This window comes from Stegostoma tigrinum, chromosome 6, assembly GCF_030684315.1.
Source record: "Stegostoma tigrinum isolate sSteTig4 chromosome 6, sSteTig4.hap1, whole genome shotgun sequence".
Lineage (NCBI taxonomy): Eukaryota > Metazoa > Chordata > Chondrichthyes > Orectolobiformes > Stegostomatidae > Stegostoma > Stegostoma tigrinum.
Genome location: NC_081359.1, coordinates 67,344,652 through 67,358,373, shown reverse-complemented (window position 1 = coordinate 67,358,373; position 13,722 = coordinate 67,344,652). Strand labels below are relative to the sequence as shown.

At 41.4% G+C, this 13,722-nt stretch overlaps 1 protein-coding gene across 2 annotated transcripts in view; it reads right to left on the bottom strand.

The window, feature by feature from the left end:
- dync2h1 (dynein cytoplasmic 2 heavy chain 1) overlaps window positions 1–13,722 on the bottom strand; it is a 541,347-nt gene that overhangs the window by 193,476 nt on the left and 334,149 nt on the right. For both annotated transcript variants that reach the window (XM_059646623.1, XM_059646624.1), the window contains 2 exons: window positions 4,767–4,832; window positions 1,207–1,257 (listed from right to left, as the gene is read on the bottom strand). In XM_059646623.1, the coding sequence (XP_059502606.1) occupies window positions 1,207–1,257; window positions 4,767–4,832 (117 nt within the window). The remainder of the gene's footprint in view (window positions 1–1,206; window positions 1,258–4,766; window positions 4,833–13,722) is intronic.

Below are 13,722 nucleotides of genomic sequence, written 5' to 3'. Positions count from 1 at the left end.
GTTTCGGGCCTAGACCCTTCATCAGAGAGGCTCAGGAGCACAAAAGCTGATGTTTCGGGCCTAGACCCTTCATCTCACATTTTATTATCTTGGAATTCTCCAGCATCTGCAGTTCCCATTATCTATGGTCAGGTCTATGACTTTTTACCATGCCAGCATTTTACTGGCGACAATACGAAGATCCATTTTTGGTTGAAGGGATTCATCAGTTACAAATAAAAGCAGAATGTACTGGGGAAATACAACTAGTCTGGCAGCACTGTTACAGATGGTAACAGTTAACATTTCAAGTTCAGTATAACCCTTCATTGGAATTGAAGAGGGCTGGAAAACAGGGTTTCCATGCTGCTGCCAGTAGGTGAGGGGGAACAACTAGAACAGATGGGCGCGACGAGTTAAAGGTAAATGGTATGGTAATAGAAGCAGAGGAGATACATAATTGAAAATAGGGATTAATGATTGGTGTTAATGGACTCAGAATGCTAACTTTGTTTTTCTCTCCACAGATGTTGCTGGATCTGCTGTATTTCTCTTGTACTTACTGTTATTACATATCTCTAGTATCTACAATACTTTGCGTTTACAAACAGCTTTGTATATCTACAATATGAATATCAGTTGATGCAATAGTATTGTTGTTGAACTCAATGGTAATTACATTTTACAAGTCTTCCACATTGCTCTCTCAGTGCAGCTTTCAAATACTATTACCTACACCACACAAAAATATTGATTGCACAGAGGCTTCCTCGATATAATTTTGGATAATGAGGAATCAGAAATTGATTTTGTTTACAGTGAACTAGGGAGATTTCTACACAGTAACCAAGATATCACGGCAAAGAGCTTAGAATCTCATTCTGCCATTGTTAATTTTCCATTGTCTTTTGGATAGACAGCCCAGGTGACACACACTGTGCTCTTTTACACCAGTGGGGCCCCAGTGCTATTTAAGGCTTGCACCTGATGTTTCAGTGCTCCACAGTCAAATAAATACCTCCCGTTACTAGTTTTCTACATATAGTCAACCAGGCCTACATTAATAAGACTACGTCCCAAAGTGGATAGGAGCTTTTACTAACATTTTAGGTGACTGGCTGATGCTCTCTACTGGCAGACTCCACAAAAATCTCATGGAGAGTAACTACTCACTCTAATAAACTCAAAAATAAGAACAAAGGAATCAGTAGTTTAATCAAGACTTACGGATTTTCGAAGCATATCTCCGACAATCAAGCCAGTAAATGCATCCCATTCCTTAAAAAAAGAAGTGTTTAAGTATACAACATTATAGTCTACATTTTTACTTTACTTTTACTTTGTATTTTTAAAGAGAGAAGGTGCTGAACTATAATTTTTCAAACCTTATCTTTAGCTTTGCAAAACTGGAAACATTACTTGTTTTTGATATACTTTGATGGTAAAATCCACAAATAGGATTGCCTGGGCAGAATTATTGCTTCTGCCTGATTCTACCCCACACAACCCATCTCTTTCTACCACAACACGATCATTTTCTCCCTTTGTCCAGTCCCTTTCCACTAACATCAGCGATTCTTCTGGTACTTCATGTCAGTTTAAGAATTACCAGTTTGCAGGCTCAAGCCATCTCCTCTTTACTATGGACATGCAATCCCTTTACGCATCCATTCCTCATCAGGATGCTCTCAGGGCTCTCCACTTCTTCCTGGAAACAAGGTCTGAAGCATCATCCCACCACCACTCACTTCTGTCTGACTGAGCTCGTCCTCACTCTACAATTTCTCTTTCAGCTCATCTCACCTTTTCAGATCAAAGGAGTGGCCATGGGTACCTGCACGGGCCCGAGTTCTGCCTGCCTCTTTGTAAAGTATCCCTTGCCCCAGTCCTATTTTGGCCCCCACCCACGACTCTTCTTCCAGTACATCAAAGGCATCTTGGTGCTGCTTTCCTCTCTCATCTGAAATTGGAAAGGTTTATCAATTTCAAGATAATAAAATGTGAGGCTGGATGAACAATTCCAGTTTACAACCCACCCACACGTCTACCTGGTCTATTTCTGTTTTTTCCCCATTCCTTCCTTAACATTTCTGTTTTCATTTCTAAGGATAGGCTGGACACCAATATTCACTACAAACCAGACGAATCCCACAGTCACCTTGACTATACATCCTCACACCCTGCTTCCTGTAAAGGTTCTATCCTGTTCCCTCAGTTTCTCCATCACCGTTGTAGTTGTTCTGATGATGCCAGCTTCTACAAAGGAGCCTTCGAAATGTCTGCCTTCTTCCTCAACCGAAGGTTCCTCAGCAGCATAGTTACAGGGCCCTCAGCCTTGCTTCATCCACCTCCCGCACTTTGGCCCTCACCCCTTCTCTTCCCTCCCACAACAGCAGTAGGATTCCCCAGGTCCTCACTTACCACCCCATTCGCATCCAGATCTGAAGGATCACTATCCACCACTTCCACCAATTTCAGACACATCTTCCCCTGCGGTCCATTGTCAGCCTTCTGCAGGGACCCTTCCCTCTGGGAAACCATGTTCCACTTCTCCCCCATGCCCAACACCCCAACCAACAACAGTCTCACAGCACCTTCCCCTGCAAACACAGAAGGTGTAACACCTGGCTGTTTACTTCCTCCTTTCTCACTATCCAAGGGCCCATAAACACGTTTCAGGTGAAACAGTGATTTACGTAAACTTCATTCAATTTAGACTACTGTATCCACTGCTCACAACGTGGTCACCTTGACACTGAGTAGGCAAAGCACAGACTGGGCAACCACTTCACAGTATATCTCTGTTCAGTTGGCAAAAATGACTCTGAGCTTCATGTTGACTGCCACTTCAACACACCACCACATTTCTTGGCCAACATCTGTCTCAGGCTTGCTGCAGTGCTACAACACAGCTCAATGCAAGCTGAAAGAACAGCTTCTCCTCCCCAGCCCCCACTGCATCCCAAAACCAGCCCAGCTAGTCCCCTCCCCCCACTGCATCACAAAACCAGCCCAGCTCGTCCCCGCCTCCCTAACCTGTTCTTACTCTCACCTATCCCCTCCTCCCACCTCAAGCCGCACTTCCATTTCCCACCTACCAACCTCATCTCGCCTCCTTGACCTGTCCATCCTGCCCGGACTGACCTATCCCCTCCCTACCTCCCTACCTCTACTCTCCTCTCCACCTATCTTCTCCTCGATCCATCTTGAGTCCGCCTCCCCCTCTCTCCCTATTTATTTCAGAACCCCCTCCCCATCCCCCTCTCTGATGAAGGGTCTAGGCCTGAAACGTCAGCTTTTGTGCCTCTGAGATGCTGCTTGGGCTGCTGTGTTCATCCAGCTTCACACTTTGTTATCTTATGTTAGCTTCTCCTTTACCATTTGGGGATTTCTGCAGTCTTCAAGACTCAATCTCGAGTGAAACAATTTTAGGGCCTGAGTACCTTTTCTCTTATCCTTACCCCAAACCCCACACGCTAGGCCATGTATTCATATGGGCTGCTAACAAAATCATCCCATTGTCAGCTACAAATAGTACCAGTTAGCAGTTATTGATTCCTCCAGGCTGACCTTTATCCATTCCTTTGTCTGTCCAACTGTTCTCTCTCTCCGGGCATCATTTCCACCCAACCTCTTTCTTGGCATACATACCAACCTATTTTTTCTAGCTAAAATCAGTTCTGAACAAGGGTCACTGGGCTCGAAACGTTTAATTCTGCTGTCTCTCTACAGATGCTGCCAGACCTGCTGAGTTTTCCCAGCATTTTCTGCTTTGCTTCTGAATTCTAGCATCTGCAATTCTTGGTTTTTTTATAAATTGCATCATTGTTTGTTACAGAGTGATTGCCAAAGTATTTACCTACACATTACACAATATTTACCAGAAAGAGCCAAGTGCTCCAACTGGCTGTTTAATATTGGGCTACAACATGAGATACTTGTCACACTTTGGAGAATAATTTACTGTCATTGGTCTATAGGATTAAAGGATTAATTGTCAAAAACGGCAAATAAAATAGTTTGAAGGCAGATATCCAAAGACGACTTTGAAAATATGCAAAAAGAATCAAAATTTCTTTTTCTGAATCTTTTATGTGAACACTAAATAAGTCACTATAGGACACCAATCACCAGACCTTTCCATTCCAGGGAACCTCTTTTTAAAGTCCAAAACAGATGCCACATCAATGGTTCAAACAGCCAGTGGTTGCCTATTACAAATAGTGGCAATTTAAATATAATTTAGACAATCCATTATGGAAAGATTCAACACAGATTCATTATAATACTGGAAGACATACCATAGCTATGATGTGAGACTTAAATAACAAAGTTCAAATGGTCAAGCAGAAAAGATAAAGGAGTCATCTGATTAATACATACAAAACATTGAAAGAGTTGAAACGGGTCAGTGGGGGCAAAAGAATTAGATGGTGATTGGGTAACTGAGGGCATAAATTTAATAGTGTTCGAAGAAGAAACTTGAAGTCCTTTATCATATAACAGGTTCTTAAAATATAGAATGCATTAACAGAAGTGGCCACTGAAGTTTATCCAAAACAACTATTAAGAAAAAATTAAATGTACAATAAAGAGAAGTACATTGCAGGGTTTGGTGAAAGAACAGTGAAATAAACATGGCTTAGGTACAGTGTGTCAACTATCAGTATACAATGCTGAAATTTCTGATCTAAGAAAATGACTTGATCACTGCAAGGACTGCTTGACCAATAGGAATGGCACTTAAGTAGACATCTGCAATAAAAATGATCAGTTTAATTTCTTACATTTTCTTGGAAGAGGTCTGGATGCATTCCACGCACAAAATGCAAAGCAAACATAAGTTGATCAGCCTGTAACAAAAAGAACCAATTATAAATGATTTGGCAATGAAACAGGAGAACATTTTAAATCATTACCTCGGTAGCAGTTCCTACATATTCAGCACCCTTAAAATAATAAAATATTCCGATGTATATAATATTCCAGTGAAATGCAGAGTATCTGAGATGTTCAGGTAGGAAATTGCTGAGTTTAGGATCTAGACAACTAAAGGTAGGGCCACCAATGGTGGAGCAATAAAAATCAGAATGCATGCAAAGTCAGAATTAGATAATTTAAAGGATTATGGCGCTTGAGGGGATTACAGAAATAGGCAAGGCCATGGAGGGATCCGAGGTAAGAATTAGAATATTAAAATTGAGTTGTTCTGGTTCTGAATGTCATTCATCTTAGCCAGGACATCATTTCAGGAGTTTTTCAGGGTCACTTTCTAGGTTAACCATCTACAGTTGCTTCATCAATGACTTGATTTCATCATAACTTCCAAATTGGGGACATTTACCAATGATTGCACCTTTCACAACTTTTCAGATAATGAAGCAGGCTATCTCTTAATACAGCAAGACGTGGACAACATCCAGGCTTGGGATGACAAGTGGCAAGTAAGACTCATGTCGCACAAGTGTCTAGGCAACGGCGATCTCCAATAAGACAGAATCCACCCGTTGCCCCTTGGCATCACCTTCACTAAATCCCACAAGATCAGTATCCTGGGAGTTACCATTGACCAGAAACTGAACTGGATTAGCCTGATACATATCATGGCTAAAAGATCAGGTCAGAGGCTAGAAATTCTGCAGCAAGTAACTCATCTCCTTACTCCCCAGAGCCAGTCCACCATCTACAAGGCACAAGTTTAGCGTTAGATAAAATACTCACAGCAACCATGACTATGTGCAAAACACCCAAGAGTTTCAATACCATTCAGAACAAAACAGCCCTTTCGAACACATGCCATAGGCACAACCTGAGAAAAACCATTCACTCCAGCACTGATTCACAATGATATCTGTGCAATAACACATCAAAGTTCCTTCAAAAAGTTGTCCCGAACCAGTGAACTTTTGCATCTAGAAGGACATGGAAAGTTGATACATGTGAATACCACAACCTGCAAGCCTACCTCCAAGTCACATAGCATCCTGACTTGGAAATATATTGCTATTCATTCAGTTTCACAGGTCAAATCCTGGAACATGTTCCCTCACAGCACTACAGATGTCCCTACACCACATGGACTGAAATGGTTCAAGGAGCCAGCTCACCACCATCCCCCCAATGGAAATTAAGGAAGGGTAATCACTGCTGGCTTTGCCAGCAATGCTCACATCCCAAGAATGAATTTCAAAACTGGAACCTACATAAGTGAGTCAGCGCAGACTTGTGGGGCAGATTTTCATCCTTGTGTTGGATATCACAAACTGCTAATGTTCCTGATTAAAGATCCATTTTCCCTTCTGGGAGTACCATCTTGTTGTATTTTAACCTGCGAAGAAGGGCTATGACTGCCAATACGTATTTCACTGATTGTATTTGATGATAATGCAATAGGAACAGGTTTCTTCAAAGGATTGGTGAATGCCTGATTTTAAAAAAAATTTCATTAGCATTTTAAAGACTTGCCATTATTATTATTTGACATTTCAGTTCTGTGCTTTGTGTGCACCAAACTAGTGAGTGTTAAAGGTGTAGCAGATGAAAGGTCATTAAATTGATTGGAAAATCAAACCATAATGTCACTTGCATATATTAATGGAATCTGGCATTGGACTTTATCCTCTAGAGAAAGGCCTTTGATGCGTCTGAACCCCTACCTAGTGCTGGTCAATTTAATCATTGCCTACCACTTAAAATTGGAGCCTTAATATCAATCACTGCATTCAAAACATACTTAAGCCATGCTAAACGCATAATTAAATACCTTTATCATACACCATCCAAACACCTTTTAAACATAAAACCGACGAACAGCAGATACTGGAATTTTTAACATTTCTGCCTTTAGAAACCATATTAAACTTTTTAAACATATCTGCCAAAAGAGGCTGAACATTGTGCAATCATCAGCGAACTTCCCCACTTCTGACCTTATGATGGAGGGAAGGTCATTGATGAAGCTGCTGAAGGTGTTTTGGCCAAGGACACTACACTGAGGAACTCCTGCAGAGATGTCCTGGAGCTGAGATGACTCTAACCAAATGAATCAAATTGGCTCAACACTGGTGTCCATGATGAAGGGAGGCTGAGATAAATCATCCACTCATTGCTTCTGGCTGAAGATTGCTGTGATTGCTTCAGCTTAATCTTTTGCATTTGTATATTGAGTTCTTCCATCAATGAGGTTGGAGGTACTTGTGGAGCCATTTCTTCCAGTAAATTAGTTAATTGTTCACCATTCTCAACTGCAGAGTTCAGATCTGATCCATTGGTTGTGGGACCTCTAAGCCTTGTCTATTACTTGCCACTTATATTACTTGACACACATTTGGTAGTTTCAGAAGGTTGACATCTCATTTTTAGGTATGCCTGGTGCTGCTCCTGGCATGCCCTCCTGCACTTCCCATTGAACCAGGATTGATCCCCTGGATTGATGGTAATGGTTGAGTGGGGGCTATGCTGGACTGAGTTTGCAGATTGTGTTGGAGCACAATTCTGCTGCTGATGATGACCTACAGAACATATGGATGCCTAGTTCTGAGTTGCTAAATCTTTTCAAAGTTTGTCCCATTTAGGACAGCGATAGTCGATCACGATGGGAAGTATTCTCAATGCAAAAACAGAACTTTATCTCCACAAGGACTTCATGACGATCACTGTTACTGATGCTGTCATGGACGGATGCATCTGTAGCCAACAGATTAAGAAGGGTGAGGTCAAGTATGTTTTTCCCTCTTGTTGATTCCCTCACTACCAGCCACAGACCCAGTCTAGCAGCTATGTTCTTTATGACCCAACCAGCTCGATCAGTAGTACTGCTGTCAAGCCACTCTGTGTCTGGACATTAAAATACCCCACCAAGGGTATATTTTGCATCCTTGCCACTCTCAGTGCTTCCTTCAAGTGTTATTCAACATGAAGAGCACTGATTCAGCAGCTGAAGGAGGGCATTGTGCGATAATCAGCAGTAGGTTTCCTTACCCTTGTTTAATCTGAGCCTTCATGGGGTCCAAAGTCAATGTTGACGGCTCTGAAAGAAACCCTTTCCTGACTGCATACCACTGTGCCATCAGCTGTGCTAGGTCTGTTCTGCTGATGGGACGAGACATATCCAGGAATGAGAATATTTTGTGTCAGGTAGGATTCAATAAGTATGACTATGTCAGGTTGGTGCTTGATTAGTCTGTGAGAGAGCTCTCCCAACTTTGACAGTAGCCCCTATATGTTAGTAAGGAGAACTTTGCAGAGTCAGCGGGGTTGTTTCCAATTTGGTATTTTCCAGTGCCTACGTTGATGGTAGACGGTCCATCCACTTTCCTTTCTTTGTTGGGGACTTGTAGCAATTGATACAACTGAGGGTTTGCTAGGCCATTTCAGAGGGCAACTGAGAGTTAACCACATTGCTGTGGGTCTGGAATTGTACGTAGGCCAGACCAGGCAATGATGGCAGATTTTCTTCTCTGAAGAGGTGTGTGAGGAATGTCAGTGCATCAGATAGACTTTTCCAACAATCAATAATGGTTTCATGATCATCAGTGAGTTCTTAATAATAAAATGTGAGGCTGGATGAACACAGCAGACCCAGCAGCATCTCAGGAGCACAAAAGCTGATATTTCGGGCCTAGACCCTTCATCAGAGAGGGGGATGGGGAGAGGGAACTGGAATAAATAGGGAGAGAGGGGGAGGCGGACCGAAGATGGAGAGAAAAGAAGATAGGTGGAGAGGAGAGTATAGGTGGGGAGGTAGGGAGGGGATAGGTCATTCCAGGGAAGGCTGCTAGGCCTGCTGTGTTCATCCAGCCTCACATTTTATTATTTTGGATTCTCCAGCATCTGCAGTTCCCATTATCACAGTAAGTTCTTAATTCCAGGTTTCTTTTTAATTTAATTTAAATTTCACCATCTGCCATGGCAGGATTCGAACCTGGGACCTCAGAACATTAGCCAAGTTTCTGAATTAATAGTCAAGCCAATTAATAGTCAATGTAACTGGGCCATCACTCCCTAACTCTCTGTAAACTGTTTGAATCCCTCTCACAATTGGTTTCGCCATCTAATATTGAGTGAACTACAAATTTGGCTATATAACATTTCCTTTCTTCCTCTAAGTCATTCATGTACATTCCCAACAGTTGCAGGCCCAGCACTAATCGTTGTGAAACAGGACTGGTTACAGATTACCAATATGAAAAAGAACATCTTATCCCCATTTCAACTCCCCCTCCCATTCCTGAGACGACATGTCCATCCTGGGCCTCCTGCAGTGCCATAATGATGGCATCCGAAGGTTGCAGGAACAGCAACTTATATTCCGCTTGTGAACCCTGCAGCCCAATGGTATCAATATGGAGTCCACAAGCTTCAAAATCTCCCCTCCCCCCCCGCATTCCAAAACCAGCCCAACTCGTCCCCGCCTGCCTAACCTGTTCTTCCTCTCACCTATCCCCTCCTCCCACCTCAAGCCGTACCTCCATTTCCTACTTACTAACCTCATCCCACCCCCTTGACCTGTCCGCCCTCCCCGGACTGACCTATCCCCTCCCTACCTCCCCACCTATCTTCTCCTCTATCCATCTTCGGTCTGCCTCCCCCTCTCTCCCTATTTATTTCAGAACCCGCTCCCCATCCCCCTTTTCTGAAGAAGGGTCTAGGCCCAAAACGTCAGCTTTTGTGCTCCAAAGATGCTGCTTGGCCTGCTGTGTTCATCCAGCTCCACACTTTGTTACCTTATCCTCACTCGATGTTTCCTACCCATTCCCTTCCATGAAGCCATGTGGCTCTTTGATTAGATTATGATTTTCAAAAGTTCTGCTATTACTTACTTAATAAGTTGTTCCAATATTTTCCAACAACAGATATTGTACTATAATACATTATATCGTAATATATACTATATATCTATAGCAATCCACTTTTTGCCTCCTTCTCTTTTTGTACATGGATTTCACATTGGCAGTTTTCCATCTACATGACTTCTCCAGAGTCTAAGGGTCTTTGGAAAATTTCAACCAATGTCTATGTAGCTACTTCTTTCAGCTCTGGGGGCTTATCTGCCTTTAACACCACTGTTTATCTAATACTACTTCTCTAGTGTTGGTGACAGTATTTAATTTCTCCCCCATATTATTTAGTATTAATGGGGTATTTGAAGTACTCTATACCATAAAGGTTGATGTAAACTATCCATTTAACTTCCCTGCCATTTTCTTGTTCCTCATAACTATCTCCCCAGATTCATTTTCAAGGTTCATTTTCAGGGGCCAATGTTCACCTTGATCTCTCTCTTCTTTTTAATATAATTAAAGAAGTTCTTATTGTCAATTTTTATATTCCTCACTAGTTTGTCCTCATATTTTCTCTCTTGCCCTTATCCTTTTAGTCTTCCTTTAGTCCTCCTTTGCTGGATTCTAAATTTATTCCAGTCTTCAGGGTTATCACTGACTCTTGCCTTCTTATATGCCTTTTCTGTCAACTTACTACTCTTCTCACCCACTGGTGGTTTACCCCTCTTAGAATCTCTCCTTCATTCTGGGATGTATTTTTGCTGAGAGTCATGAATTACCTCCTTAAAAGCTAGCAACTGCTTGTTTATGTTAATTTATCCACCCAGTCTCTTTTAGTTAACTTTGTGCTCATTTCATTGTAATTCTCTTTACTTGAGTTAAACACAGTTGTTTCAAGCTCAAATTTCTCACATTCACTCCAAACTCCATTCAAACATAAATGAAGGTATGACAATCTCGCACATAATTTATCATATGTGGAGGAGGGAGACAGGCAACGTAAAGTAAAAAAACGTTATGTCTGTTGTGATGCTTTTAGAATTTGGATTTTGAGCTAGCTTGAAACTCGATGCATGAAACATATTCTCCTTGAGCAAGGATTTAGTTCAAAAAAGGTGGGAAATGTTACTTTCTATACTCAATTGTGTGAATACTCAAGGAAGAGTCTATCAGACTCTCAAGATCAGGAACTGAAAGCAACATATATGTCAAAGCTATAGGTGTGGGGAATTTTCACTCTGATGTTTGAATACCAGAAAGGGATGCTACTGGGATAGATGCAGCATTCAAATTTTACTCCACTTTTAAGTTTTTCAAATTGTATTACTTGTAAATAACTTATGCTATTCTATGTTATCTTCATTTTTGTTTGTCTAATAAACCCTTGTTTGTTGTTAAAACCAACTTTGCAGCATTGCGTGCCTGTGTTTTTGTAAAAGATCAAATTGTTTTTTTTCTGTTAAATGATGTATCAAGCCAGATTTCAGTCCGCAATCAATTGTTTTTCAGCTTCTTTTTTCTTTATTAATTCACAGAGTGACGACATTGCTGGCTAGGCATTAATTGCCCATCCCTAATTGCCCAGAGGGCAGTTAAGATTCAACCTCATTGCTATTGGTCTGGAGTCACATGTATGCCAGACCAGGTAAAAGTGGCAGTTATAAGGATGGCATTAATACAAAGACATTAGTGAATCACATGGGTTTTTCCAACAATCTACACTGGATTCATGGTCACCACTAGATTCTTAATTCCAGGTATTTATTGAATTCAAATTCCACGATCTGGGATTTGAACCCAGGTCCCCAGAATATTTTCTGGGTCTCTGGATTAATAGTCCTGCAATAATACCATTACATCACCTCCCGGTAATCACAGCGATCACTGTGTTCAGGCAGAAACTGACACTGCACTTTCAGAAGATGTTGCCAACCGGCTGCATATTGATAAGAAACAGTTGTGGGCTCAGAATTGATCTTTTACATCCAAATGAAACCAGACTAACTCTACCAAGGCTGCACAACAGTGAAGAGGCTTTGGAACAGAATGATATGGTCAACCATATGGTCAAGAAGGACAAAGACAATTAGTTTACCTTTATCACAGTCACATCAGAACTTCATTTGTGACTTTGGTAACAGTCACTTCAGCACTATAGCAGGGACAGAAACCTGACTGAATGGATTTAATCATGGTGCTCCAAGAAGGATAGATGTGTGTTTTGAAGGTGACAACACATTCAAGGACTTTAGAGGTCAAAGGGAGGTTAGAGTTGTGGCAGTAGTTTGCAAGAACGGAGGATTCAAGAGATTTTTTTTGAAGGGGAGTGGTGAGTGTAATTGTGACAGACTTAAAAGGGGGACATATAGCACCTAAAAAGAGATTCACAATATCAAGGGATATTAGGAAAGGAGGGAAAACTGTTCAGCAGTTGTATGGGAACATGTTTAAGGGAGTAACAGAAAATTGCATGGGCAAGCTGAGTTGAAAGATCAAGAGGGGAAATAGGAGAGAAATCAGGAACAAATGGCACTGTTAGGGAAATAGAATGAGGGAAGTTTAGAATAAATGTATTCAAATAGACTGGTGGGAGGGAAGGGGCAGAGGCAGTTGATCAAATGGTTTCAGTCTTGGTGACAAAGTCCAAGAGTATTAAGACATTTTAAAAAAAACACATGTAGAAAGACAGTTTCTTTTACAAAATACTATTTTGAGAAATTTGTATTCATTGAGGTTAAAAAGTGTTAACGCTGGGTATTTCCATATCAGGTACTAAAACTATGCTATCAAAGCTTGACGTACTGTCAATTTTTATATTCCTCACTAGTTTGTCCTTGTATTTTCTCTCTTGCTCTTAACTTGACTTGCTGGTCATGTATTCAGTGAAATTCCTTCTCTGCTGGGCCCATGTTACATCATCATTTCCCTAGGAATTTTTTTTCAAAATTCATTCACAGGATGAGGGCATCACTGGCTAGATTTGCACTTATTGCACATTCCTAATCATTCAGACGGCTGTTAAGTTTCAACCACATTGCTGTGGGTCCGGAGTCACCTGTAGGCCAGATAAGATAAGGATGGCAGTTCGCTTCCCTAAATAACATTAGGGAACCAGATGGGTTTTTCCAACAATGGACCACAGATTCAGGCTCATCGTGAGACTCTTAATTCCAGATTTTCCAGATCTGCTGTTGTGAGATTCGAATGCACGTCCACAGAACATTACTTGGAGAATAGCATTAGGCTGTTGCCTCCCTAAATTTGCATAAATCAATTCTTTAACAGTTACTAAAATAAAGAGATCATTAAAACAAATGCAAAATACTGCCATCATTGGAAGGTGAAAATGCAGTCCCGTGGTCTGTGACAACCCAGAGGAGCAGCCTTCAGGGAAGCAGTCGATCTTGAAGAGAGTGAGCTCCTGTCATGATACAGCACCACTGTAGAAGGGTGGCCAATCCAGGTCGGTGAGCAGGCCCTCTAAACCTCTCTGCACCACTGGTATTCTTGATTTGGGAGGCTACTCTCTCAGAAGCTGGCCAGTTCTAGGCACTGCGGGGTCACACAACTTGGACAGAAAGTTCCTGCTTTTCCCTGATGATTTGTCTTAATTTTTTTTTACTCAATTAATTGAAGCTTGTAGTTGCAGGTGAGTAGCCTTTCTAGCCCTAATCTTGACAGGAGTGGTAAAGACATGTTAAAATAAACACACACACACACACACACACACACACACACACACACACACACACACACACACACACACACACACACACACACACGACTTTGTATTCAGCAGTTAAATGTCAGTTTCAAAGTTAACTTTGTCTGCAAGCGTTGGTTAAAGACCATTCAGCATCCACTAATTATCTAATGATCAACGGTAATATTGTTAAGAAAAATTACCACAACTGAAAAAAGTACTTGTGTAAATGGTTTTGTGTCGTATCTATTTTAAACA